The sequence below is a fragment of the Excalfactoria chinensis genome, chromosome 3, assembly GCF_039878825.1.
Source record: "Excalfactoria chinensis isolate bCotChi1 chromosome 3, bCotChi1.hap2, whole genome shotgun sequence".
Taxonomy (NCBI): domain Eukaryota; kingdom Metazoa; phylum Chordata; class Aves; order Galliformes; family Phasianidae; genus Excalfactoria; species Excalfactoria chinensis.
Window position 1 is genome coordinate 64,499,017 of NC_092827.1, and position 25,610 is coordinate 64,524,626.

The 25,610-nt window shown below is 41.8% G+C and overlaps 1 protein-coding gene across 5 annotated transcripts in view; it reads right to left on the reverse strand.

The window, feature by feature from the left end:
* PDE10A (phosphodiesterase 10A) overlaps nt 1–25,610 on the reverse strand; it is a 343,005-nt gene that overhangs the window by 137,673 nt on the left and 179,722 nt on the right. The window contains exons 1-2 of one of the 5 annotated variants that reach the window (XM_072331208.1): nt 24,304–25,550; nt 20,709–20,756 (exon numbers count right to left, since the gene is read on the reverse strand). The exons of 1 other annotated variant lie outside the window; for it this stretch is intronic. In XM_072331208.1, the coding sequence (XP_072187309.1) occupies nt 20,709–20,756; nt 24,304–25,108 (853 nt within the window). In that variant the 5' untranslated portion in view covers nt 25,109–25,550. Of the gene's footprint in view, nt 1–8,487; nt 8,558–20,708; nt 20,757–21,329; nt 21,413–24,303; nt 25,551–25,610 lie in introns of those variants that run through there. 3 more of the 5 variants (XM_072331204.1, XM_072331206.1, XM_072331207.1) reach the window with 3 other exon arrangements.

Consider the following 25,610-nt stretch of genomic DNA (forward strand, 5'->3'; position numbering starts at 1 on the left):
CACATGTTACGCAGTTGGAGTTACATGTTATGTGCTCCTCTCAGAACAGCGATCACACAATGGGAGACGTTAAGTGCATTTTAGCTAGCTACAGCACTTTCACATCCATTTCCCATTACAGATACATTTTGTCTGTTGATCTACAGAGATTGGCACTGGGCATCCTCAGGCACGGAGTTGATGCCTGAGATCGTGACACAAATGCCACAATAGGGAAGATGAAGTGGACACAAAGAAAACAACAAATCTCACATGTACCACACTTGACTCCAGCAAGTCTGGAAGCATCCTGTAAAAGTCAGAGCCACTGTAGGAGAAACACCAGGCTCCAATTTTCACATCTTCAACCAGTTACAACATGACCAGCTGGATCAAGAGCCTCCCCACTCTTGGACTGTAACAACTTCCAGCTCATTGGTGAATTTCAACTGTAACTGACACCTGGCTAGAGACGTCTAAGATAACTACATCCCTGAGAGTTGTATGGCCTCTGGGTAAACTGGAGTGACGCAGTTAAAAATAAATAAATAAATAAATAAAATAAAAGCTGTAGATTTTCTCTTGCCTGCCCAATCAATCAGTACACAGGCAGCCAAGCAGGCCACACTGTCAGTCGTGCCACCTGCTGCGTCTTCTCCACACAGCCATTAGAGGACATGGCAAAAGAGTATTTTGGACACAGGAGATGGTCAAGAGCAATATGGGGGGAAGAGGTACAGAGATGCTAAATTCAGAATGTGTAAAGAACATAAATTGTGAATACCTTCTTATGAAATAACATCAGTTTTGCACGACTTTCAAAAGGAAAAAGCAAATACAGTACTCATGGGGCTGTTTAATCATTCACTGTCCTACCCAAGAGCAGACCAAACTTTGCTCAGTCTGTGGCAAGCTCGATGGAAAAATGTAAGCTGGCATATGCCAACCCCTGGACCATTCCCTCCTCTTCTTCCAACTATTAAATCTGCACCCCAAAAAAGTTTTTACTGTTGCTCTTTGGCAACATATGGGAAATGTTTTGTTCTGCTCTCCCTTGATTTGGCATACAGAAGAACTCAAAAGCAGCAAAACTGACTATTAGCAGCAGTGTTGCTAAAAGCAACCTGAATCAAAAGCAGCACAAGCGGAACAGACAGGACCGAGGTTCAGACAGAATTAAGTCAGCATCATCTTCAGGTAATATTGCTTCCCTCCCCACCATTTCCCAAAATTGGTGGGAGAAGGTTTAGATAATAACCTAACATTTTGGTGACTACTCTTTCCATAACAATTCCCAGAGAAAGAGCAATATTTATATTGTATTTATGTTTATTTTCACAATAACAGTCTAAGTGCTGTATAACAGGTCTATCTCCTGCAGTTTACAATGAGAACTGCACTTCCTCAGTGATGGCTTAACAGTAACAAATGAACACCAGTACTGGAGAAATGGATATCAGCCATAATAATAAGAAAAAAAATACAGATGCCATTTTTAAATGTTGTAGTGTACAAAACATGAAGCTGACTAACTGGGATGAGAAACCAAAAGAATGCCTGCCCAGGGTCATTCATTAGCTCTGATTATTATAGACGCCATGATAACTTTTCAGGAAAAAAAAAAAAACAACATCTGGCTATTCACAATAACTACAGCAATTACTACAATAGAGATGACTACAATTACTACAGCTGAGAGGTAAGGTTCAGCATGTGCACAGACCATAGAAAGTCAATAGAATCTGGTGGTTGGGTGGTACATTGCATCTGAAGAGGACATGTGAAGTCAAGCTGTACTGCGCGGTTGATATCTGATGGATGCATACTCGTGTTCATTTACACTGTTGTATTGGTTGTTAATATACAGATGGTAGCAAAGGTACAGAAGGAATAAGCAAAGAAAAACTCACCAGTGGTGGTGCCTTGGCTGGAGAAGCTGGGGCAGTCCTCACTGGAGAGCAATCTCCAAGAGATGCTGCCTCAGTGGGAGTCAGCCCTTAAATGAGGTCTCAGAGGGGATGGAGTCAAGCTCCACCCCTTCCGGGAGCAGATCTACATCACTCTCACCTGTGCTCCCACAGCTGACCCCACACTTGCCTCAGCTGATTAATCAGAGGTTCGGGCTGTGATTACCAATCTCCCATACAACTGTTGAATTACATTCATTGCTTCCAAGGAGCACAAGCCAATGCTGTTTTCCAGCTAACTGCTTAAAAGCCCATACAGCAACCTACAGCCATAAGAAGTGTTACATCTATGTTTATCAGTGTAAACAAACAGGAAAGAGAACTATGGGAGAAAAAAAAAAAAAAAAAAAAAAAAAAAAAAAAAAAAAAAGCACCAACAAAGCACCAATGAAACATTACACAAAGGAGCAAAACATAAAACCCTGTTCTCTCCCAGTACAATATTACTGCTACTACTGTAGTATAGGAGCTATATACTATAGGAGCTACGTGACATTACTAAAACTCAGACATTTCTAGACAGTTAGCTTATATTGTTAGAGGCAAAGTTAGTCTTGGTTAACCTAGCCAACACCAATGTAAGTACAGCATTTGTCATGCAACAGGTTGCACAGTTTACAACATTCTACAGCAAATTCACAGTGAAGTATAGGGATATAAACAACTATTAATACATTGCTGGGTTTTATTTATTTATTTATTTTCTTAAAGTAGGAAACAGAAGTCATTAATGTTAATAGTGCCAAACACCTAATGGAAATATTTGTCAGCTTACATTATACTTTGTGAATGTGCTACTTCATTGCTCCAGGAAAAAGTGAGATAACGCCAGGTTTAGTATGTTTTTATGTCAGTGCAATGCTTGCACTAGAAATGATTACAGCATTAGTAATGAAATACATAATATTACAAGATGGAATAATGATTTGTTATCAGTCAACAAAACACTTGCAAATAACTGTGACCATGGTTACATTAAAATCAGCATTAGAACATGCCGCACCTGCTGCAGGTAAAACCAGTGATTTACTGAAAGCAGAAAATAAAGAAAAAGAAAAAACAGTACTTAAGAGTAGAATCAATTAAAATGTAGTCAACATTTTTGTTATTTTTTCTTATTTTGCATTCCATCAGATGCACCAGAAAGGGGTCTCATCAAAACACAAATTACTAAAGCCCAGCAAGACAGCTTGCACCATCCTACAAACATCTCACTATATCATACAGAGAGGCAAGAACAATCCCTTTACCAGGCATGGGCATAGGCATAAAGGGTTTCGTCCCAGCTCCTGGCAGCCAGTGAAAGCTTCACTATGAAGTTACAGTGAGAGTGAGGTACTGCTCATGCTTATTATAATATTGTTTTTGTGCTTTTTTGCTAAGCATGTACTTACTTGACAGTAAATATAAATTTCTGCTGTAGTTACAATGCTACAGTGATTAATGGCAAGAGATTTCAAACGAGATTGGTCTTAAAACAAACACAAACCTAACTAAACTTGTATTGGCATAACCCGCAGCAGAAGACATGTTGTTCAGTTCTACTGATTTCATGCAAATGTGCATCCCTATGGCCAGCCAGCAACACTGCAGTTGTGATTGGGAAGCCAAATTTGAAGTTCAGAATTGGTCCTCTGTTTTCCACCTGGGAACACTGAAACAGTGAGTCCTGACAGCAATCAAGCTACCACTGTATTGAACACCAGACTTTATCTCCATGATCACTTTAAGAACCAGGCAAGATTTGGGTGATTCTTATTTAGCTCACATTGCCAGAAACAACAAATGAAAGTGGATTGAAAATAAAGTAAAGCATATTTATTTAGATGAAGAACACAGTTTGAAGATAAACAGGAAACATGAATTCTACATTGAATCACACCACTGGAATTAGAGATCAAGTCCACTAGAATTACTTCTTTTGAGAGAAGTTGCAGCTCATAATCTGAATACACAGTTCATGCACATGAGCGTGCTTCAGTCATTTCTAGTTAGGTTAGATAAAAAGAGAGAACAAGTATGTCTGTTAATGATTATAAGGCTAGGGAAAAAAAATTCAATTGGCTTAATAGAGGGGAACAAGAAAAACATTCACAAATTTTGTCAAGGAAACTCTCATATGTTTAAATTAAGACTCTTCTATCAGATTCAATATTGATATTAAAGAAAAGCAGAAAAAAAAATGTCAGTTGTTCAGTCTACAAAACTGACTACAAGCCAGTGAGAACGCTGAATGACCTTTCATTATTAAGAATGTTATATTCTTCTCTTGTCATTTGTGTTTTGAAATTACATTGGATTATTTTTTTTTAGTTCTTATTTCAGAATCATGTCATTTCGTAACCACACTTATTCTAACTTCTTCATAACTACATCCGACAGTCCATAACCCTGGTCTCATTGCAATAAAAATTCTGCAAGTAGGCTCAGTTCAGCAGAATCAAATTTATAACATCAATAAATCTTTGAAATCCAAGACAGCATCTCCAAACAGTGCAATATCTAAACCTTAACTCTGTTTTACAAACACAATAATCATGAACAGATTGAACGGGACCGTAGTAAAGGGATCGTCATCTGCATTCATCTGATTTCTTTTCAATGGTTGATTAAATATTCTTAAAGAAAAATTTTCCATTATTTCCACATTTGGCCAAAGCTTTCTGGCAGGCCCCAGTATTCAGATACTCACGTGAAAGAGAAGTATCACACAATGCCAGATACCTCAGGTCTCCCCTTCCACCACCACCACCAGAGATTCCTTAGTGTTGCTGAATTCTCAAAGCAGACTAAGCTGCAAACCAGATTTATGCCTATGTAAGCACATAGCACAGCTTTCCAGGGGTGAATTTCCAGACCAAAACAGGTAATTGTGAAGACTCAGCATTTGTACTCTCTAGTTTCTTTGTGAGCTTCTAATTCAGATTAGATTCAATCTGGTCCCATGCACCAAATTCATTTTTTGTTAGGTAGCAAACTGAAACTTAAAACCTAGTTTTGCTTTGTCTGGAACAAATCCAGTCAATAGACATGCAGTGCAACCATTTTACGATGTGGATAAAGAGCTAAAAAGAATAATTAGAACAGTCATCTCAAATGCATGCTTCCAACCTGAACACACTACTGTAGACAAGCTTCCAGTCACAACTCTCTACTTAATGTTAAGTCTTGCTGTCAGCCAAGGACAGCAGACAAAGACACTCATAATGGGCAGTCTAGTACCCTGTGACCATAGAACAGGTAGAAGAAATGAGGCTATAAAAGGAGAAAATAGTCTGTGGTTCTTCATAATCTGACCTTACACCCCAAATTGCTGTCCTCCTTTCAACTTGCTCATTCCACCCAAACCGAAACCAGGCCCTCCACGGCCTAAGGCTCACCCCATCTCTTCCTCAGCAAGTCTCCCAATGACTTTGTTTCTTTTCCCCCTACACTAGATTTAAGTAGAGTGGAAATTGAAGGTCATCTCTCCTGTAGGCTTCCCACCAAACTGCGCAACTGTCTAACTCTCACTTTTTCAGTCCAAAATTAAGGCTTCAGCAGATCTGCACATGCAACACTTAAGTATAGTAACGACGCTAAAAGAACAGATAAGGAAAAGGAAGTGTCAGCCTGTGGCAGCCTGGAAAGAAGCCCACATGAGTTTGGCGATCAGAGGATGGATAGAATTACCCATCAGTCAGGAGATCACAAGCAGGAAGATAAAGAGAGATCTAACAGGATGCAAGTAGAGACAGAAATCTTTTCCAGAGAGTGAAGTTGCCAGTGATAAAATGAAAACATATCATGGAAAGCACTACACACCATGTAGAAACAGAAGAAGTGAGAAAAAATAAAAAATATATACAACAGACGCAGATAAATCATATGGTTACTTTTTTTTCCAGTTAGAAAAACCTAAAATACTCTTTGGCTCTATCTTAACGAAGTGCTTCTCAAAAACATGCCACAAAAATCTTCCATTTAATGTTAAATATGCTTTCTGTAGGGCTTGGGCTGGAGGTGTGATGCAGCAAAGCCAAGGCTCAGCAACAGTTAATACAGTTTCACTGAGCTACTTTATAAAGTACTGGTGTAATATATGAAAAAAATATATATAAATTTAAAGTATAAATTAAAAATCACTGAAAAGAAAAAGTAAAATGAACATATTTTTAATTTGTGTTTTCACATTCTTTCCATTTTGAAAAATGAAGCTATTACTTTTAAGTTTCTCCTCCAACAAACATATTTGTGTTAAGAAGAGGGAAATAAAAAGTATCTACAGATGCTTTTTTGTTGGTTGATCCTAGTCTAACAACCTTGCCCCTAATGAAAACATGGCCCAGTGTTTCCTACAGAACCACAAGCAGAGAAGGATTTTCTCTACAAAATGTGATTAGGTATTTCTGGAAGCAGGTGTTAGTAATAAGAAACCATTTTGCAGCACTGTCTTTGGCCTTCCACAAAACTTTAATAGTAAGAACATAAAAAGATTTAAACAAGCTCTATTTAAAATGCAATGCGAGAATAGCCAATAGTTTTTACAGTTGAATATCTGTTATAAGATCCTAGATTGGCTCTGTATGATAAACACTGCAAGACAGGCAAGAAACTGAGACTCTCACTACTAAATTTAAAAGGCAAAACAAAAGAACTAAGTCACTTACAATTAAAACAAAAAATAAAATCCTCACAATGCCTAAATCAAAAGTCACAGTTACTCAGAATCTACAGATAAAATCCTCAAAGAAGTAAATTGCTTCCACCATAGCAGGGAAAAAAAGTAAAGGTTAAAAATGTAGACTACAGGTGATGAGTTCAACCCACATTTATCTTCCACTGACAAAGAACAGCTAAGCTTAGACATTTACAGACAGACTACAGAAATTAATTATTTGAAGTTCAGTCTGATAATGAAGACAATCTGAGCTTATAAGGACTATACCTTAACACCACCAGGGTGTTAACACCTCAAAGAGAGGATGTGTGTTCTATTTCCCCATATCCACTTCTCCTTCCCCTCTTGAAACTTCAATACTTTCATTTCAACAGCCAAAGGTAATTTGATAATATTTTGTGGTGTGTTTTTTTTTTGTTTTTTTAAACACAGCCTAAAATGTAGCAATAAAATATTTTAGGGGATTTCATCTCTTTAGGAAGCCTTCTACCTTCAAGTATCTGTCAGATCTCAGCAACCTGCTTTTCAGTATTTTATTTCTGCATAACTAGCTCAGCTGGAATTTTCTGTGATGCCTAAAGCAATCAGCTGCTTGTTCCTGTCACCCTTATATAGGTATATAACTTACCTACATTCTTCTTTCTACTTTTCTGACCAAACGCAACAGCAGAAAAAAAACAAAGCTGCTTTAATCTGCCAAAAATGTAATAATCCTTATGACTGTCTACACAACTCAATAGTTTCATAGGGTTAGGATGGATTTTTGTTATTTGTAATACTGCATGATCTCCCTCAATGTCCTTACCAGAATGCTAGTGGGTTTGGTAAAGCAATCACAGGGACAAGCACTAGACAGTCCCTTATTGAAAATCTAGGACTCTGTCTAGGGTCCCTTATCAGAAATCAAAGGTCTGTTTCTATTACACTTCAAACAGAGATATTCAGCATGGAATACTATATATATATATATATATAGCTGAAGCTATATTAGTAGATACAACATAACTCTACAAACATGAGTCTGACGTATTCCTTCCCCCACCCCATTTCCTGTACTAAAATCTGTCATCTGATGAAAAAAAAAGATAACTGCATTCCAACACTAAAAGAAACTTGTTCTGTGGTGTTTGAGGATCCATTTGAAACAAAACTATTCCACTACTTCCGCACACACCTACTTGGTATTTCGTACTCCCCTTGAATAACAAAACAAAAAGAAAAGAAAAATACATGAAAGCCCAACAAGCTTTTGAATGAGTGGAAAATAGCACCACAGTTCTACAGTCAACTCAGAATTTCTCCAGGTGTTCTTGGATCTCTCATGTGGTAACACCCAGCTTGACCCTCCTGATCATCTAGGAATACTATTAAAGGTTTTCATACAATGATAAAAAAAGTGTACTATTGAGTCACAGATGATCAAAGACTGAAATGATCTTGCCTGTATTTAACTTCACCTTAAACATTTTCCTGATCTTTAATCCAAAATTAAATTAAAGGCAGTGAAAGGCTTTGGATCTAGTCTAGCACCAGCAGTGGTCCCTCTCAATGCAAGGGCTGCCAAATAACTAACATAAGAATAAACATACCAAACATGCCTGCTTCCAACACACTTCCAGGATACAAACCCGACCCTGAGCCATTCTGAAATGTGTTGAAGCAAACAACCATCCATTCTGTTAAGCTACACCTCTGCTTATAAAACCTTCATTTCCCAAAAGCCTGTAACAGTCTATTCTCTCCTGAAAAATGACTGTTTTTACTCAGCTCAGCAAAAGATTTGTCCATATATGGACAACACCAAAAACAACAAATGGCTCTTTTCCCAGTGTATTATCAAACCAGGAAATTAGGCTGCCCGAGGTACTCTTCCCTACTTACTCTGGTCAGAGCAGAGAGAAAACATTCATGAGTTCGTCAATCATCCCATTTCCCACGAAGGTGAATGGATGCTTTTCCTTTATAGCTTAAGCAGCAATCCCCAAACCAGCTTCCTAGAAGATTAAAGCTCTCACACAGTCACATGAGATAAAAGTGCTAACGATGCTAGTTGAAGGTACATGGCAGACAGATGCATCCCCTAGGGCTTGGCAGAGGAGAGGAAAAATTAAAATCACACTTCAATAAATTCAGTAGCACAAAGAATGGGAACAGGAAGAAAGCAAATCCTTTATCTGTTATTCAGTAAAGCCTTAGACATTTCTATACCACTGCTAATATTTAAGCCGAGTGTTATATAAACCTGAAGTCTGAAGAATGCTATCAGTATGACGTATTTTGTCCTTTGACACTGAGATCTGTACAAAGCTCTTCTGCCCTTCCACACTCAACCAGCAGTTGAACTCACTTTCTTTAGTAAAAAGACATCTACACAAGGAATCTATATCTGAACAGCTCTGAAAAACAGATTTAAGGTCCAGACAGGTTAAAACTTCCTAAGCAGATCAAGAACTACAGTCTTTCCTTCGCACTGGAAACCCTGCAAAGAAACCCCTTCCAGAAAGTCAGCTCAGCTGCCTAGAAACTCAGTGGCGAGCCAGACTATGCCTTTTTTAAGCCGCAAAAAAGGAAATGATTAAGGAAGCAGTAAAATGTAAGTGCACCATAAAAGGCATCTACCAGAAAACTAGCTGCTAAGAATGTGCCTTATTTATACACACAGGAAAATTAAAAAAAACAGCCACACCATATCCCCAATAACACATACAAAAGAACAGTATCACAACAAATACGAACAGCTACTGGCAGAATTTCTTTCAGACACTCAGGTAGATGAGACTGCATCGGTTCAATGAAAAAATATGAACCGATGCGTCACACTATGTTTGTTTTGTTGCTTTTCTTTCTTTCATCTCCCCCATTTGTCAGAAGTTTCCTTATAATCCCTTCCATTTCTTGATGCCCCAATTGCCTCTTCAGCTGTTTATTTTCTGATTGATAAGGAACCTATGGAATTATATCTAGTTTCTTTTAAATACTAACTTGTTCTTTTCTGTTTTCCTCCTATTGATGTATCTAGCACATATCAGTCTTTCAAAGTACACTTCACAGTAAAGTCAAGCATCCCCTGACGCTGCCAGCATTAGTCAAGACAATAAATAGCCATAAGATGGCTACTTAAAGCAGTCATGGAATGGTAACTGTTAGATAAAATTTTGTTGTATTTCTCACAATGAATGAAAATTTAAAAAAAAAAAAAAAAAAACAAAAAAAAAACTCTTGTTAAAGATTCTACAATATAAAAAAGAGAAAAGATTCTCCAGATAAATCTAGCAAATGCTTCAACACAAACTTGAACAAACTGTAGTCACATGTTGACATGTTGATCTGGAAGGTAAAAGAGTCAGAAATATGCTGAATGTCAGTCAATTCCTGAAATACAGCATCTTCTTGCTTTTCATTTGCAAAGGAGAAAAATGCAGTCAAATATAATGAACTAAAGCACACTCAGAAGTCAAATATTCCTCTTGGAGCAATTCCACTGTGCTCCCTTCAAACCTGATATTTCTCTTCCCCCAACCATAATTCTAGCAACTTTCTCATGTGTGTGCCCATGTATGTGACTTAGGGTGCTTGGATGGTGTGTTTCCACAAACGTCCCCCCCAAAATAAAATAAATTACACTGATGAACTTTCAGCCCTGAACATTGCCCACCTGGCTGAAGGGCAAGTGAGGAGCTGCCTGCCTACAGAACCTGAACAAAAGTTCTCTATGTGTGTTCTAATATTCCAACTGCTCTAGCAACAGCACTGTCCTTAACATAATGTTAATAAACAGACACTGGAGGAGCAAAAAGCCTGTTGTAAGCCCAAAACACAACTTTTGATTCAGAAGAGCCCTTTTCATATACTCTGTGTGCTGCCCTTTTTACAGCCTCTATTTAATGTTTTGTTTTCTTAAAAACTGCTGTAAAGACACTGCATCTTTGTCATAAGAAGGAACTGCAGACTTGGTGAAGGAGAGGTGTTTTCCGCCATCTGTCAGACATGCACATAAGGGAAGATGAGCAGCAGAGCTGTGTAAATTACATTAGAAAAACACATCGAGGCTTTTAACACCCTCCTTTTCTCCTCATTTCCATTTTCTTTATGAACACAAAAGGCAGCTTGTTCCCTTATGCTGGTGCCAATTTATGATTCTTCAGAATGGCTATGTAAAAACCATAACTGTTTAATATGATTTAAATGACTAAATAAATAAATAAAGCAACTAACAGGATGCCAGCCAGTAGTTTCAGATGAGATTGCTATGAAGTAGAAACCGCGTGCACCAGCCTCCAAAACCAAACTGTGATAAAGAACAAAGCTTTCAGTGGTTTAACAAGATTAGTTCAGACCACCAAATAGTGTTCTTTCAAGTTTATTTTCCTCAAATCCGAAACTAAATCAGTCTTCATTTAATTTACAAATGCAGCTAGAGATATATCACCCTCATTTAAAAAAAAAAAAAAAAAAAAAAAAAAAAAAAAAAAAAAAAAAGTATATTTGAAATGTTTCCATGAATATACATTTGCATGCACGTGTACCATTCTTCTCAGTGAATCCCACTCATCTAAAGAGTTTTAATGGGATTTAAGTTGCAAAAACATCTTTGGCCCAGAAAAATGAATAGCCATGAAACGACCATAAACAGAACAAATATCTCCAAGCTATTAAACAAAACAAAGTATGTTTTTATAACAAAATAATTTAATCATTTTATCCTACTGCTTCCAAGCCACTTCTAGAAGTTTTCTCCAGCAAGATTTATGCTGAACACCATCCAGTGTTCTTGCCCTACGGCATACAGTATGAGAGCTTCTCTGAAAGTAACACCTCCTATTTGTATTATGTTGGCCCACAACATCAATGTGGATGTTGCTGGTAGGGAAGCAGAGGTTAATACACAATACAGTAAAGTGATTTGTATTAAACAGTGCTGCAGCAGACAGGATCAGGGTGATACTGTTTCAACTTCACACGTTTTAGTTTTACCTAGGAGAGGAAACCACATTTCCATCAGAAAAGATATTACTAACAGCAGTAACACATAGCAAATATGTAACCCATTGGAAGAACTTATCTATCAAATTCATGCAGTGTTACACATTTAGTCTCTCCTGCTATATCAAGTAGTTGACTCCCTGTCTTAGCATAATCTACAGAGGAAGAAATAAATTCCCTCTTGTTTTGTTAAATACTCCTCATGAATTAAAATTGCCAATGCCACTTTGAGGGACCAATGTCAGGAAATCAGATCACAAAGCATGGACAATCAGCTACAACAAAAAGATCAAATGACAGAAGAAAATACCACAGCAACTGAAATCAATGACAAATCTTGCATTAAACTAAGCGGAGCTGCAATTTTGTTCTGTTTCCAGGAAACACAAATGCATTACATCAGTTGAGATGCACTTCCCATTAGGATGACTCAATTGCAGAGTCCCTTGGTAAATTACACTGGAGAGGGAAGAAGCTACCGAGAACAGCACTGACCACTCCCCATGAAATGATGCATCTTTGTTTTGTGTGTATAAAACATAGTTTTGGGAATGCAAAGAAATTACAGCCATCATTAATGCAACCTCAGTATTACTGAGAGAACTAATAAGCATGCAACACACACACATACCCTTTTAGAAGGTCAAAAGAAACAAGACATGCGATTCTCTTAATAGCTTTTCAACTCCAAAAATCCAGCCCTTCAGATACACTTTGACCTCATGATCACTTCCAATCAAATCTGACTCAATTATACATGTAACTGATGAGTTAGCAACTATGGAGAGATATGTGAATGAAAGGCTGCTGAAAGACAACAGAAGCTCTGCCCAACTTATAAGGTGGCAGACGTTCCTTTAAAGTAAAAAGGCCAGGTAGAAAGAAGTGGTTGGAGGAAGTTAAAAGAAAAAACTCCAGGAACATCCAGACATCAGAATAGCCAGTATCCACCCAACTGCTTGGTTTTCAGAAGTTAATGGCCTTTGTCTTTCAATTACTCCAATTTCAACTGCTCCATCACAGGTGCAGAGATAAGGAGATAACACAGAGTTCCAACAGATAAGCCATGCAAAGTAAATGAAAACATGAAGACATAAAATAGGAGAGCAGTACTGATTGGGTGGTACCCAAAATGTGCACTGCTCCAAATAAATAAATAAATATGACAGTATCTGTATTATTAGGGTATTTTCCCAAAGTAACTCATTATTGCATAGCCAATTGTTTTTAGTACAACATTATTATCAAACAAGTATCAAATAAACTGCTAAAAAATAAAGTCCCAAAACTGAATTCAAAAGGCTCACTGAGCTGTGCATCAGCTGATACTACTGTGATCAGACAGAAGGACTAAAACTTTGCACGCAGAGATTCACAGCCAAAAGACAAACACTAGTAAAGGAACGTGTGTAATGTCTAGCAATAAAAGACAGGAAGCCACTGTTACCCACGCATTTACATGCAAATGACAGTGCATATTCCGAATAGCAACACAGGAAGGGATCAGCAACCAACACACATTTCTTCACCATTACTGTATGACTTTAAACATGCTCATCTATTTCTCCTTATTTTTACTAACCCTCTTCCTAAAGAGATAACAATCACTTTGAAGTTCAATAGCTCTGAAGTAACTTCACAAAGATTTCTCAACTGAAGCAAAGATGCAGGTTTGAGTTATAAAACATCTGCAAAACATATCCCTCTACAGAACAGAAGCTCTCCCTCACTACAGTGTAATACTTCACTTCTTAACCTACTGCACTGGCTGCAGCACAATCACCTGTGGCTGCACCATAGGAGTAAATACAGAAAAGAAAGAAGTTATGTTGTTTCTGTAGATGAATTCATAACAAAGGGTGAAGTAAAACAGCTGCAAATTTTAGTGCTTATAATACAGACTCTGTGTGACAGAAAATGGCTAAAGACTAGAAAACAATGAATTACAGTCCAGAAGCTGTTGAAAGATACCTTCTCTGTCTTCCATCTTTTTTTCCCTCCTAAATCTTATTGTCACTGGTGAGGTAAATCTGTTGTCTTAATTGTTCTTGTTCTTTCTCAGCAAATACAATGTTATTTGTTAAAAGAGTGGTTCTTGTTTTAATGAAAATTTACCTAAGAGACATGGCAGCAACAGCAGGTCTAAGCAAAACTGATCAATACATCACTTTGTGGTTTTAGTACAAGCATATTTAAACTCCTTTCATTGATGGCCATGAACTGAATGATGCATTATTCTGTTTTTCATTCAAAAGTCCTGGATTCCCAGTGTCTGGAACCCATTTATGGAAAATGATAAACACAACAGTAAATGAAACACTGGAAGCTATGGCAACTTTCTCCTTGGATCAGTAATGTGATGTTGTCATTATTTCAGATTATCTCCAACCACTGACATACCTCCAATTAGTGAACAGTCTTGTATTTGACTAATCCCATTTGCATTCTTCAGTAATATGCAGTTCAGCACAGGACATCTCTGTACAAGGAGGTTATGGCAAGCTGAGGTTCAGCCCCTTCTACATAACTAGCAATAGGACTAGAGGGAACGGCCTCTAGTTGAACCAGGGGAGGTTCAAGTTGGTATTAGGAAAAAATTCAGAAAGAGTGGCCAGGCTTTGAAATGGGCTGCTCAGGAAGGTGGTAGAGTCACTGTCCCTGGAAGTGTTCAAGAAACATGTAGATGTCTTCCTAAGTAATATGGCTTATACTGATGGTAGGTGGACAGTTGAACTAGATGGTCTTGGAGGTTCTTTCCAACCTTATATTATATTATAGATTATATAATTTATATTATGTATTAGCTTATATAATTTATACAAAGCTTAAGCCACTTTGCACTTACCACTGCATGTTTTAACAGAACAGTTTTTATATGTTTCCAAATAGAACTGGGCAGCTGTTCTTATGCTCTCTTTTCCATCACGATATATATATAGAAAGAGCATATTTCACCTTCATAGAATTATAGAATCACCAAGGTTGAAAAAGACCTAAAAGATCATCCAGTCCAACTGTTAAATTACTTCCAACTTCCTTACCATTCCTCCTTCCAGATCCATAAGAACCAGAAGAACTACTGTCAAACTAGACATTCAAAAATGTCATTTCACAAGTGCTAGGGGAGAAGCATGTCTTGGCACTGCAGAATGGCTAGGAGCTTTGATTTGAACACAAGGTTGCTAAAACAAGGACCTGCAAAGTGCTACAAAAGTGGTTCAACATTAAAAAAAAAAGTACACATAGCTCAATGAACAAAACCAAACCAAACAGCAGTCTTGCATCCAAACCAAAGTAACAACTGCAACATCATCTTGTCAGCAAGAACTGAGGTTTGTCCCAGACAAGGTTACCACTGGCAAACGTATCCAGTCACAGCGATGCTACCTATGCCCACAACATAGTCATGGCCAAAGCCACCCGAGACTATTCATGTTAAGAGACATGGAGAAAGGACAGGCACTCCAGCATGTAGCCAGATTTATGCTTTAATAAATTGTTTGGGAGTAGGGGTGGAACTCATGCAGGAATAAGGTAGATAAGCTATTAAATTACAAGTCAAGCTTACAGTAAAACACCAGACAGAACAGTAAAACTTTCAGTGACCTAAGAAAATAATGGTAAGAGACATGTCTTGAGACTGTCAAATAGCACTTAGCCAGCCAGTGAAATAACAGTAGGGCACAGAAAGTGAAGAAATAAATTAAAAGTTTGTCTGTAAGTACATTCGCTAAATACATAAGATTCACCAGACACCCTTGATATTGTTAATGAAAAGATGGCAAAAAACAGTTAAGCAGATGGAAAACATTTGTGACATTAAAAGACAAAAGAAAAATAAAAACTTTATAAGCCCTAAATCTTACATTTCCGTGAAATCTTAAACATCCTTGAATATACTACAAGATCCAACAATTTCCTGAGAGATATTTACAGAGCTAGTTTTTCATCTACTCAAAAAGAAACCTCTCATAGCTTTCCCTATAAGGATGAACATTTTCTTCTGTTGTAATCACATTCCTTTCAGCAATAAAAAATCTTAAATTTCTATTACCATTCCAATCTTCTTTCTGTTTCTACCCCTTTGATGCTACTGCCATAGATGGATATGCCTCTATCATTTTTCTTCAATGTAAGATAGACACTATCAACACACGCTCTTCAGTCACCCCTGGTAAATGACAAATTCAATCTTCTCCTTACCCTATAAGCACTCATTTACAAACTACCACACAACTTTTAAGAAGCCCTCCAAAGCAACAAGATGAAAAAAGCACAGATGACCTAAATACTTGCAGTTAGGCAGCAAGCCACACCCTCCAGCAATGGTCCCCAAATGGGCTGGGTACATCTTTCATTCAAGACTGCGTAGATGCTGTCACCAAGACCTAAGAACGAGGTCCATAGGAACAAGGTCTGCCCTAGTGCCACAAGCAGTACAAAGACTCCTCTGCCAGTCCATATGACTGTGGCATTGTGCAAGTAATTAAAACACGCTAGAGCTGTTCTCTACCCACAAAATAAAGGGGCAAAATGCAGCTTGTTTCCACACAGACAATGCTTCTCCATGCAGGAGGCCAGGAGAGAAGAGTGCTATTCCCCCTGCCTTTTGGAAACAGCCATCCTTCACTTCCTCCCAGATCTCAAGCAGACACAAATCAAGGCTGGACCAGGGAAAACACTGAAAATCAAACAGAATGGACAGGGCTACAGCTGGGGCCCACAGTCTCTCTCTGCTTAAAAGTGTAAGTGCTGCATATAGAGCCAACAAAAGTCCAAAAAAGGTTTGAAAGAAACAGGCAATCTGCAAGCACATTCCTATTCACAAGCAGCCAATGAATGTCCCTACAACACACAAGATTGTCCTATTCTTCACCATAACAAGAGCTGTGCCAGGAGTTGTAACGGGAGCATGCTGCTCTCTGAGGCTGCAGGTCACCCATGTTCACCAGCCACTTTAAAGCATTTCTTGTAAGGACGCCTCTAGTCCCAAGACCCTCTTGCATTCATGATCAAGAACTGAAGGCCAGGGAGCCATGCTTCAGGTGAAAGTCATGAAAGGACAGCTCTCCCACGAGTCTTCACCAACGAAAACTGACATGTGAAGGAATAAAACAGCCAGGAACTTGCAGAGAAAAGCGATTTGCTCACAAGTGGGAGACTGGCAGGATGAAACCTGAGTGCACTGGCCGAGGCAGTGCCTGTTTTGAGAACAGATTACTTCAGCTTCCTGTTACATCAAACAGCAACTTTCATCAGTTCTGTGTTAGCTTAAAAAAAATAATAATAATAAAGTAAAATAAAATTGAAAAAACCTCTATTGACATCACACTTAGGGCTGGGCAGAAAGTGGCAGATTAGGAAATACCATGAGTCACTGCAAAGACAGAAGACATAGGAAGAGTTTTAAAACTGCTGTGTAAAATTTAGTGTTATGGGGAAGGGGAAAAAAAAAAAACAAACAAAAGATAACATTTAATACAAAGGGTACTACATCAGAACTAGAGTAACAGTGGTGGTCTGCCTTCTGACAAACAAGCAGTCGTGGAAAGCAAGAACATTGTAAAAATGACACAGACAGGCTGCAGGAAGGAACAAGAGCGACACAATTCAGCAATCAAGAAGGAAACATGGGCTAAAATAAGCTGATGGGTGGACAAGGAGCTGAAAATACAGATAGAACTGAAAGAAAAAGAAAACGATGCAAACACAGATGACAGAGCTGCACTCCCTAAAAGACACCATTCTGGACAAGTTTCCAAACTATCTATATAGGCATGAAAGTAAAAATGTAAAGAACAGCGTAAGAATGATTTCTCATAAACTTATCTGCAATGTGCTAGGGGAAAAAAAAAAAAATGCTGCTGGAATACAGAGGCACACAGGAACACATTTGAAGACAATTAGAATGGAGGGTCACAGCTTCAGCAGCCTTAAGTAAATAAGACATTATGAAAGAAATACAATCGGGAAATAAAAAAAAAATAGGCCGTGAAGCAAAGTACAAAAGAACAAACAGGATACACACTTGACCAGCACAGTCCCGCTAAGCATCCTATTCTCTGAACCAGCTGAACACCCCAGTGTTGCAGAAAGCCTACAAAGATACTTAGGGCAAAGGAAGGTGCATCTCCCCTACCAATTATGAAATTTCACCCAAGGTGGGAAGCAAAGTAAACTGTATTATTAAGGTAGACGTAGCAATGCTTGTCAGCAGCCAAACAAGGCTGCTATTTTGGAGGTACAGTTCAAGATGAATCAGGATAATGAGAGACACAAGCTTTCTGTACAAAGTTATTAGAGCTTAGGATGAAAAAGTTTTTCTTTCCTTTAGGAACTATTTCTGGCATGACTTCAGGGGATTCTTTTTTTTATTTTTTTTTTTTTTTAATGCAAGTGGAAGGGTAAGAGGAAGGAAGAATGCTGGAATTATTAACAGCTGAATAAACTTTGTTAAGAGAAGTACAGCTCAACTGCACAGCAGTTTGCTGATAATACAGAAACAAGGAATCAGATCAATAAGTACTAATGAAGGCATTAAATCTTCTTGCTTTCCAGATGGGAGGTGGATTAACTGGTCTCATAGATCCTGACAGTCTCTTCTTTAGGTCCCAGCATTCAAGGTGAAATTAAAACCACTGCCTCTATGGTGACATTTTTTATTACTATTTTAATTAGAAACCACTAAAACAAGTAAAAGTTCTTCTGAAGGCAGCGAGTAATACCCAGAAGCCTTCTATCTTGTTATTCTTGAGCCAGGACTACTTTAAAAAGGACTACAAAAAGGACTACAAGTGATGAAAGGCTCCAGTATTTTATTGGTAAAAGTCTCATTCACCTACATTAAAACTTGTCGTCAATGTGTTTTCTAAGTGAATATAATATTTAGAAGCAAAGTAAAAGACAGAAATTATTTCTTTTTTCTCCTTGCTGCCAGCTATAAGATGCTCCAGACTGGGACTTCAGCAAGCTTTGCAAGGTGATAAACACTAGGAAAATGACATATAAAAGTAACTCCAAATCAATGAGTTCCTTGTAAGTATGCAGATGATACATTTTCCAAAAGTAGTTCATACTTCTGCCAAGACGCTTTTTCCCCTAAGAACATCATTAGCTCGCTTCTAGGTTGGAAGAAAACATTCTCAGTCTGTACTCACAGTAACGATCAATTCATCAGTTTATGATGACAATTTAGAATTTGTTACTCAGAACGTTCCTTTTGCAAAAATAAACACAGCACGAGAACTTTGGAACGTTACCTCGTTAATAAAACCATGGCTGTGATTCTGATTCCTACCTTTTGAACTACTTTGTGCATTCAACGTATTGAGACACTGCCTATCTGGCATTGCAGAAGTCAAAGTCTTTTAATGACATCAGCCAAATTGGCTCCTCCCACACTGATCATATATTTTAAGTATCAGAACAAGGGGAACAAAAATCCTGCTTGAGTCAAAAACAGAAGGGGGGGAGGGAAGGGGGAGAAGAAGGGAACGAGAAAAATGGCCATTTAAAGGAAGAGGTCAAAGCTGAGGCTTGATTTAACTCAGTTGCCACATCTAACCACGTCAACTTGCCACATCCCACAAGAAAGTAAGGCTGAGCTGCAACAGCCTGCAGACTGGAGAACAAAGCGCTGGAAGGAGCTGTCAGTCAGTAGGTGGCACTCTCCGAGCTCTGCCAGCACGGAGCCGGGTACCAGCACAAGTCAGGACATTGCACAGTAAAGTCTGAGCCTTCAAGAGAAGCATTAACAAGAAACAACGAACAACTGTTACCGTACCTGACACCCACGGGAAATGCAATGGCTTAATTTCAATGTAAGTCAGCAATCCTTGTACCTGGACTCTTAAGTTCTCAGGAATTACAGTTGCTGAGTGCAGAAAACATTTTCAATGTATATTGCTTGTACCACCAGTGTATTAAAACCAGCACTCCACAAAATTATCCATTACATCTGCACAGGACGCCCGGGGTGCAGGTTTATAGCTACATATGCAGATGGAAGTCAAATGGGTGAATGATAAAAAGGCACTTCTCAGCATTACAAAAACGTCACGAAATCGTTTAAATTTTGCTATAGCTGTCACAGCAAATAAGATTCAACAGAACTGTTGCACCACGAGACAGGTGCCACATTCTTAATTCCTGCAAATAGCCTGTCTTCATTTAACAATTATAAGTTGTTTTGTATTCTGAATACCGACCCAAATCAACGCGTTACTGCTTGTTTGGTAAAGCAGCCGAGGAAAAGCAGACGTAGCAACAAAGTTTGAGTACAGGTACTTGTAATTGAAACAGCCAGCAGAGGGAGTATAGAAATGAAACAAAAAAATACAAATGGTTCTTTTTATATTTTGTTTTTCTTACGATCTTTGCTTTCTTTCAGAGGAATAACGTAAGAAGTGCAAAACTAAACTTACGTGCTTTAATATGTTCAAGTATTAAACAGAATGACTGGAAAGTACAATATGTTTCCAGGCTGCTCTTAAAGAAATCTAGCTCACATTAGCTCTGCCAAGCTGAAAGACAAGTTTTATCACAGGCAAGACTGAACATCAATCAACAAGCTGCATAAACCATTTCCAAGTTGTAAACCCACAGACAAAGAAACTCATGTTCTTACTTTACAAATCTAAATCGAAAGTCACGTTTCAAGAACTGAGAGACTGGTACATGGAATGTATTTCTATTGTAATGCAAAATCCATGTTTACACTTTTCAGGTTCTCACCACGGGCAACCGATGGCTGAAACACCAATAAAAGGAGGGAACTCACGAACGGGGTGGTTGGAGCCTGAGATTAGCAGTCACACCCCTCACAAAAGCGACAGACGATGTCCTAAAGCACATGCACGCACTGCCCCACTGGTACACCTGAAGCCAGGAGCAAGCTTACTGAACTAACCGGGCAGGCTTTCCTCCTTTGTAGGCTATAAGCACTACTTGCCCCCAGGCCGTCAGGCAAAAAGTGACAACAAAACTGAGGAGACTACAGGACAAAGGATTAGTTATTTCAAAAGTAAACTGCATGCTTCACAGACAACCATTTGTATAAATACCGAACTCACCGTCGCTCCCTGTGCTGTGAAATGCGTGCGTTTGCAGAGTGAACTCACCTTCCACACCACTCCTCCCGGTCTGCTGTATGCATAAGCCCCTCCTCCCTTTAATTGGATCAGGAGTGCCTCTGACCAGGACTCGTGGTGTTCCTACACCTTCCTAGCCAACCTTATGAAGCACTGACCTCGACAGCAGCTGCTGAACGACCTCACTTACCATTGCAACAACGCCCAGCTTTAACCACACTTCTTTAACCAACACAGATCCAGGGGCCATTCTGTTCTCAGTGTCTAAATTTTAAGTATGGCTTAATTGCAAAACCAAACTCTGTCTACAAGAAATTCACTGCTGGAGATCACCACTCAGCTAAGACAACTCTGACTGCAAGTAATAAAGACATAGACCAAGAGAAAGTGGTAAGCCAAGATTTTCTTTCCCACCACCTCAGGTAATAAGGATACTTTTAACTTTATTCAAACCTTCATTGCTATTTTCTCCCACAATTACAGTATTACCGCCTCTAAGTTTCAGTTCATCTCAAAGCCTTGGCACCTGTCACTGGTAGCTGCAGGAAATGCTGCATTGCTAAAAGAGCAAATAAACAACTCCGTATACAATATCAATACACTGATAATACTCCCAAAAGGCAGGCAGCCCCTATATTGTAAAATACTCACATATGGCTAATGGATGAAATAGGCTATACATGTGTGGCTCCTGAGATCTTCTGCGTTGAAGGAACATGGAACATTGCCGTGGAAGCAAGACACGTCACAAAGCCCTGGTGTGCCTGACAACCTGCAGTGCTCCAGGTGTGGCACAGAACATCATTAAAGAACTGGCCCAAGATGGCAGACTTTACATGTTTCTCAAAACACCGTGTTACATACAAAGTCATAGACCTGAATAAAATTAAGAACACCACACACAGCTCACAGAAGCCTCCGCAGCTCCATGCTTTAGTCAGTCTTAAGGGAAAAAAAATGTCAGACATGGCACAAAGCGAGTACTGCAGAATCTGAAATGTTATTAGAATCAGTAACCTGCTGCTGAAATCCTGATTTGAGTGTGCAGAAGTCAAATGAGGTCAGACAAAAGGAACACACCTTGGGCAACTTCATTATTTTCTGTCTTGAAGATTCTGCTAGGTCCCTTTTAAGTCTCCCTCCCCAAGAGCCCATCTCAGTTCTCTTCCCTACAGAACTCTACAGTTTTGCTCTGTAAAAAGTATTTTGACTTTCTTTTCTTTTTAAATCTTCAGAGTGTAGCAGAGTATGTATATGTGTGTGATTCGGATCCTAAAACAATTCAAGAATCAGAAGCGATGAGTTGCAGCACAGTACCTTCATTAGTCTCTGTGATCTCACCCTCTTGCAAACAACAGTGGTCTCCCAGCTGCCCTGTAGCTGGACTGGGCACAGCGCTGCAAACAGCTGGACAAATGCTTACTGTAACTGAACAGGAGGCTATCTTGTCTGACTTTCCTCCGCTCCCCTTTTGACAGTCTGGTTTCCTAAAGGAAATCAGATTTATGCAATTGCTTGGTGTGGGCAGGAGCCTGACGGATATGTGTATGCACACACACAGACGTCTGTCTGTCTGACCACACTGACACCTTCGCAGCCCATCAGCCAATTCCAATCACATCTGAGGGCAGAGCAGAGATAGCAGGCATTTGGGTCGTTGAAAGTTTCATGAGTGCAGGCTGCAACACACAAAGCGGTGCCTCCCTGGAGGGACGGGCTGTGTATCCTATTGGATGCCAATGAAATCCCAGAGAAAGAATCATGCTGCTGCTCTCCTGCCCACAGGAAAACCTCTGGCCAGAGGTCATAGCCAGCCAAAGATGACCAGGTTTCTTTCACACAAGAGCTTAAACTGAATTCATCACTACTTTATAAATGGTGCTCTGAATAAAGCTGATGCTTTCCTTGCCTTCTTTGCCCTGGTCTAGTGTAAAAGAGAACTGTTCCACACAACACACACTCCCCTGCGTGCTGCCTTACTGCCAGAACTGCTTATTTTACATCACTGGAGCTGTGATGCAGGTGGGACTGGCACTCCACTCCACTCAGAAATGGAGCATAAAAACAGGGTGTTTAAGGATCGCTTTAGGCTTTGAAACTAACAAATATCATAAAACAGCTTGGGTTGGAAGGGACTTCAAAGATCATCAAGCTCCAGACCCTCTGCTGTGGGCAGAGTTGCCAGCACTAGATCAAGTACTAGATCAGATTGCCCAGGGCCCCATGCAATCTGGTCTTAAACACCTCCAGGAACAAGACATCCACAGCCTCTCTGGACAACCTGTTCCAGCACTTCACTCACCACTCTCTCAGTGAAAAATTTCCCTCTGACATCTAATCTGAACCTCCCCTCCTTTAGTTTAAAACCATTTCCCCTCGTCCCATCTCTCTCCACCCGGATAAATGTTGATTATTGTCCTGCTTATAAACTCTCTTTAAATTTTGGAAGGCCGTAACGAGGCCAGCTGCAATCAGCTATTGCAGGCAGTTTCAATGAGACAAAGAAGCACGTATGTGTCTATCTTTACACACCTCCAGCATACAACATAACGAGTAATACTGTGCTTCTTTAAGGAAGCTGTTAGGCAATAAGGCAAACAGTGAGGTCCAGCTGACACATCAAGAGTTTTCCCCACATCCATCAGACCCACGTACAAGTGGGAACTAAATGATGTTTCACCTGTATCAAAAAATGCCATCTAATAGAAGTGAAAATGTGCCAACGTATTAAGATGCAAGTTTAGGGACACTTCAAGGCATAAATCTACGATTTAGGAAGTAATCACTGAAATAAATGATCGTGGTTGCCCCAAGCACCCAGACACGGGGATAGCAGCTGTTCACTATCACATTTATTTCGGCCCCGAGTCCGCACCAAACGCCGCAGATGTAGCAGCCTCAAGAGCTGCCCGTCAGCAGTGCACCCCCAGGTGCCCGCCCTGCGTGAGCCCCGACCCCAGCAGCCGACTCGGGTCGAGCCCCCCGGGGGAGCCTAGAGGCAGGCGGCCGCGTCCCGGGCCGGCACTTTCCGAGGCGTTCCCCGAGGCCGAGCCGGCCTCACGGCCCGGGGCGCCCCACGCGGCTCTCTGCCACGGGCCGTAGAGAAGGCGGCAGCGCCGCGCTCAACGCTCCTTCCCCGCCCGTCGCGGCCCGGGCAGCGCGGAGCCCCGCACGGTTCCTCCCCGCTCGCCGTGCTGCGGGCGCGGCCGGGGGCAGACGGCATCGGAGCCGGCTCGGGAGCGCTGAGCAGCTCGCGGCGGCAGTAGCAGGCTGACAGAGGACGGTGCGGTACCGCACGTTTCGCCCCTCCCGGTCCTCCGCCGCCACTCCTCAGCCAGGTGCCTTTAGCCCAACGCTTCCCTACGGCCACCTCCGGAGGTCGGGGCGGGTCCCCGCGCCCCGCTCCGCAGCGGATGAGACGCGCGCCAGGTGCGGGGCTGCCACGCGCCCGCGAAGCTCCGGCCGAGGCCGAGGCGGCGCCAGCAGGCGGCTGCTGCACGGCGCATCCCTTTGTCCGCGCATCCTCCCCGCGCCCGGTCCTTTGTGTCCCCGCTCACAAAGGAACGCGCTGCCCCGAGCCCCCCCAACCCCCCCACCCCAGCTACCTCCCCGCCCCGGTACCTACTTGTGTTCAGGAAACAGTCCGTAAACCTCCTGAAGCAGCCGGCAGAATTAGATCCATCTTCCATGTCTGGCCCCGGGAACAGGGGAGACGAGAAGGAGAAGAAGGCGCCTCGCAGCCGCCGCGCAGTCCCGCTCCCGCCGGGGCCGTCGCCTCGGATCCCGTCGCCGCGGGCGGCCGCCGCTGCAGCGCCGAGGAAAGCGCAGGACCACGGGCGAGAGGCGGCCGCGGGGAGGAGGAGCCGCGGATGGTGCTGCCGGGGGCCGGCGGCCGCGGAGCGGAACAGAGAGCCCTGGATGGAAGGAGAAGAGAAGAGTCTCCTCCTGCCGCTGCCGCCGCCTGGATGGGCGATCAAGTGAGCCGCCGCCGCTCCGCCAGCATCTCTTCCTCCTCCTCCTTCCCTCCCTTGGAGACTCGTGAGGTTAAAGGAAGACGAGGAGGGGAAACGAGGAGGCGGCGGCAAGAAGTAAAACGAAGATGGAGAAGCGGAGGAAAAGGAGGGGATTGGAGCACGGAGAGGAGCCGCCGCCGCTGCGGGGCCGATGCGGGCGGAGGCGGCGGGGGCAGTCCCTGCAGCGCGGCTCCCGCTGCCGCTGCCGGCGGCGGCTGTCAGAAGCAGAGCGAGGGAGCTACGGACAACCGAGCTGCCTCCGGGCGCGGGGGGGGGAGGAGACCCGCCGCTGCCTCCACCTCCGCCGCCCCGGCCATGAGAGTGGGGCGGGCGGCGGCCGGAGCCGGGCTTTTCCCCGGGCGCCGCAGCCAGGGGGGCCGGGGGGCGGGATGAGAGCCGCTCCTCGGGGTTGGACATGCTTCCGCCCGGCCCTCCCTTGCGCGGCAGTTTAAGGCAGGACGCCGGAGAGGCGGCGCAGCGCCGGGAACGGGAGAAACCAGGAGAGGACGGAACGCGGCGAGAGGCGGCCGCCGCCGCTCGGCCTTCGGCTCCCTCGCGGCGGCTCCGAGCACGGTCTCCTCCGCAGCGCGACTCCCGCCCCCGAGCGCTCACATCCCGGTCCCCCTTTAGGCCGGAGGGGGACGCGGCGCCGCCGAGCGCGAAGCGGTTCCGATCCCCTTTTTTAAAGTCCTCCGCTCCTCATGCTCCCATCTCCCGTGCAGAGCAAAAAAATAAATAAATAAGAAAAAAGAACAAAAAAAGGAAGCGATCCTTGTTTCCTTCCAGCGGTGCCACCGCTGCCCCGTACGTGCGTGCGCGGCTGCGGGCGGCAGCGAGAAGCGCCGCAGTGCCGCCGCCAGCCCCGGCCGCCGGAGAACGCCCACTGGCGGAGCGAGCGCTCCCGGGCCGCCCCTCAGCT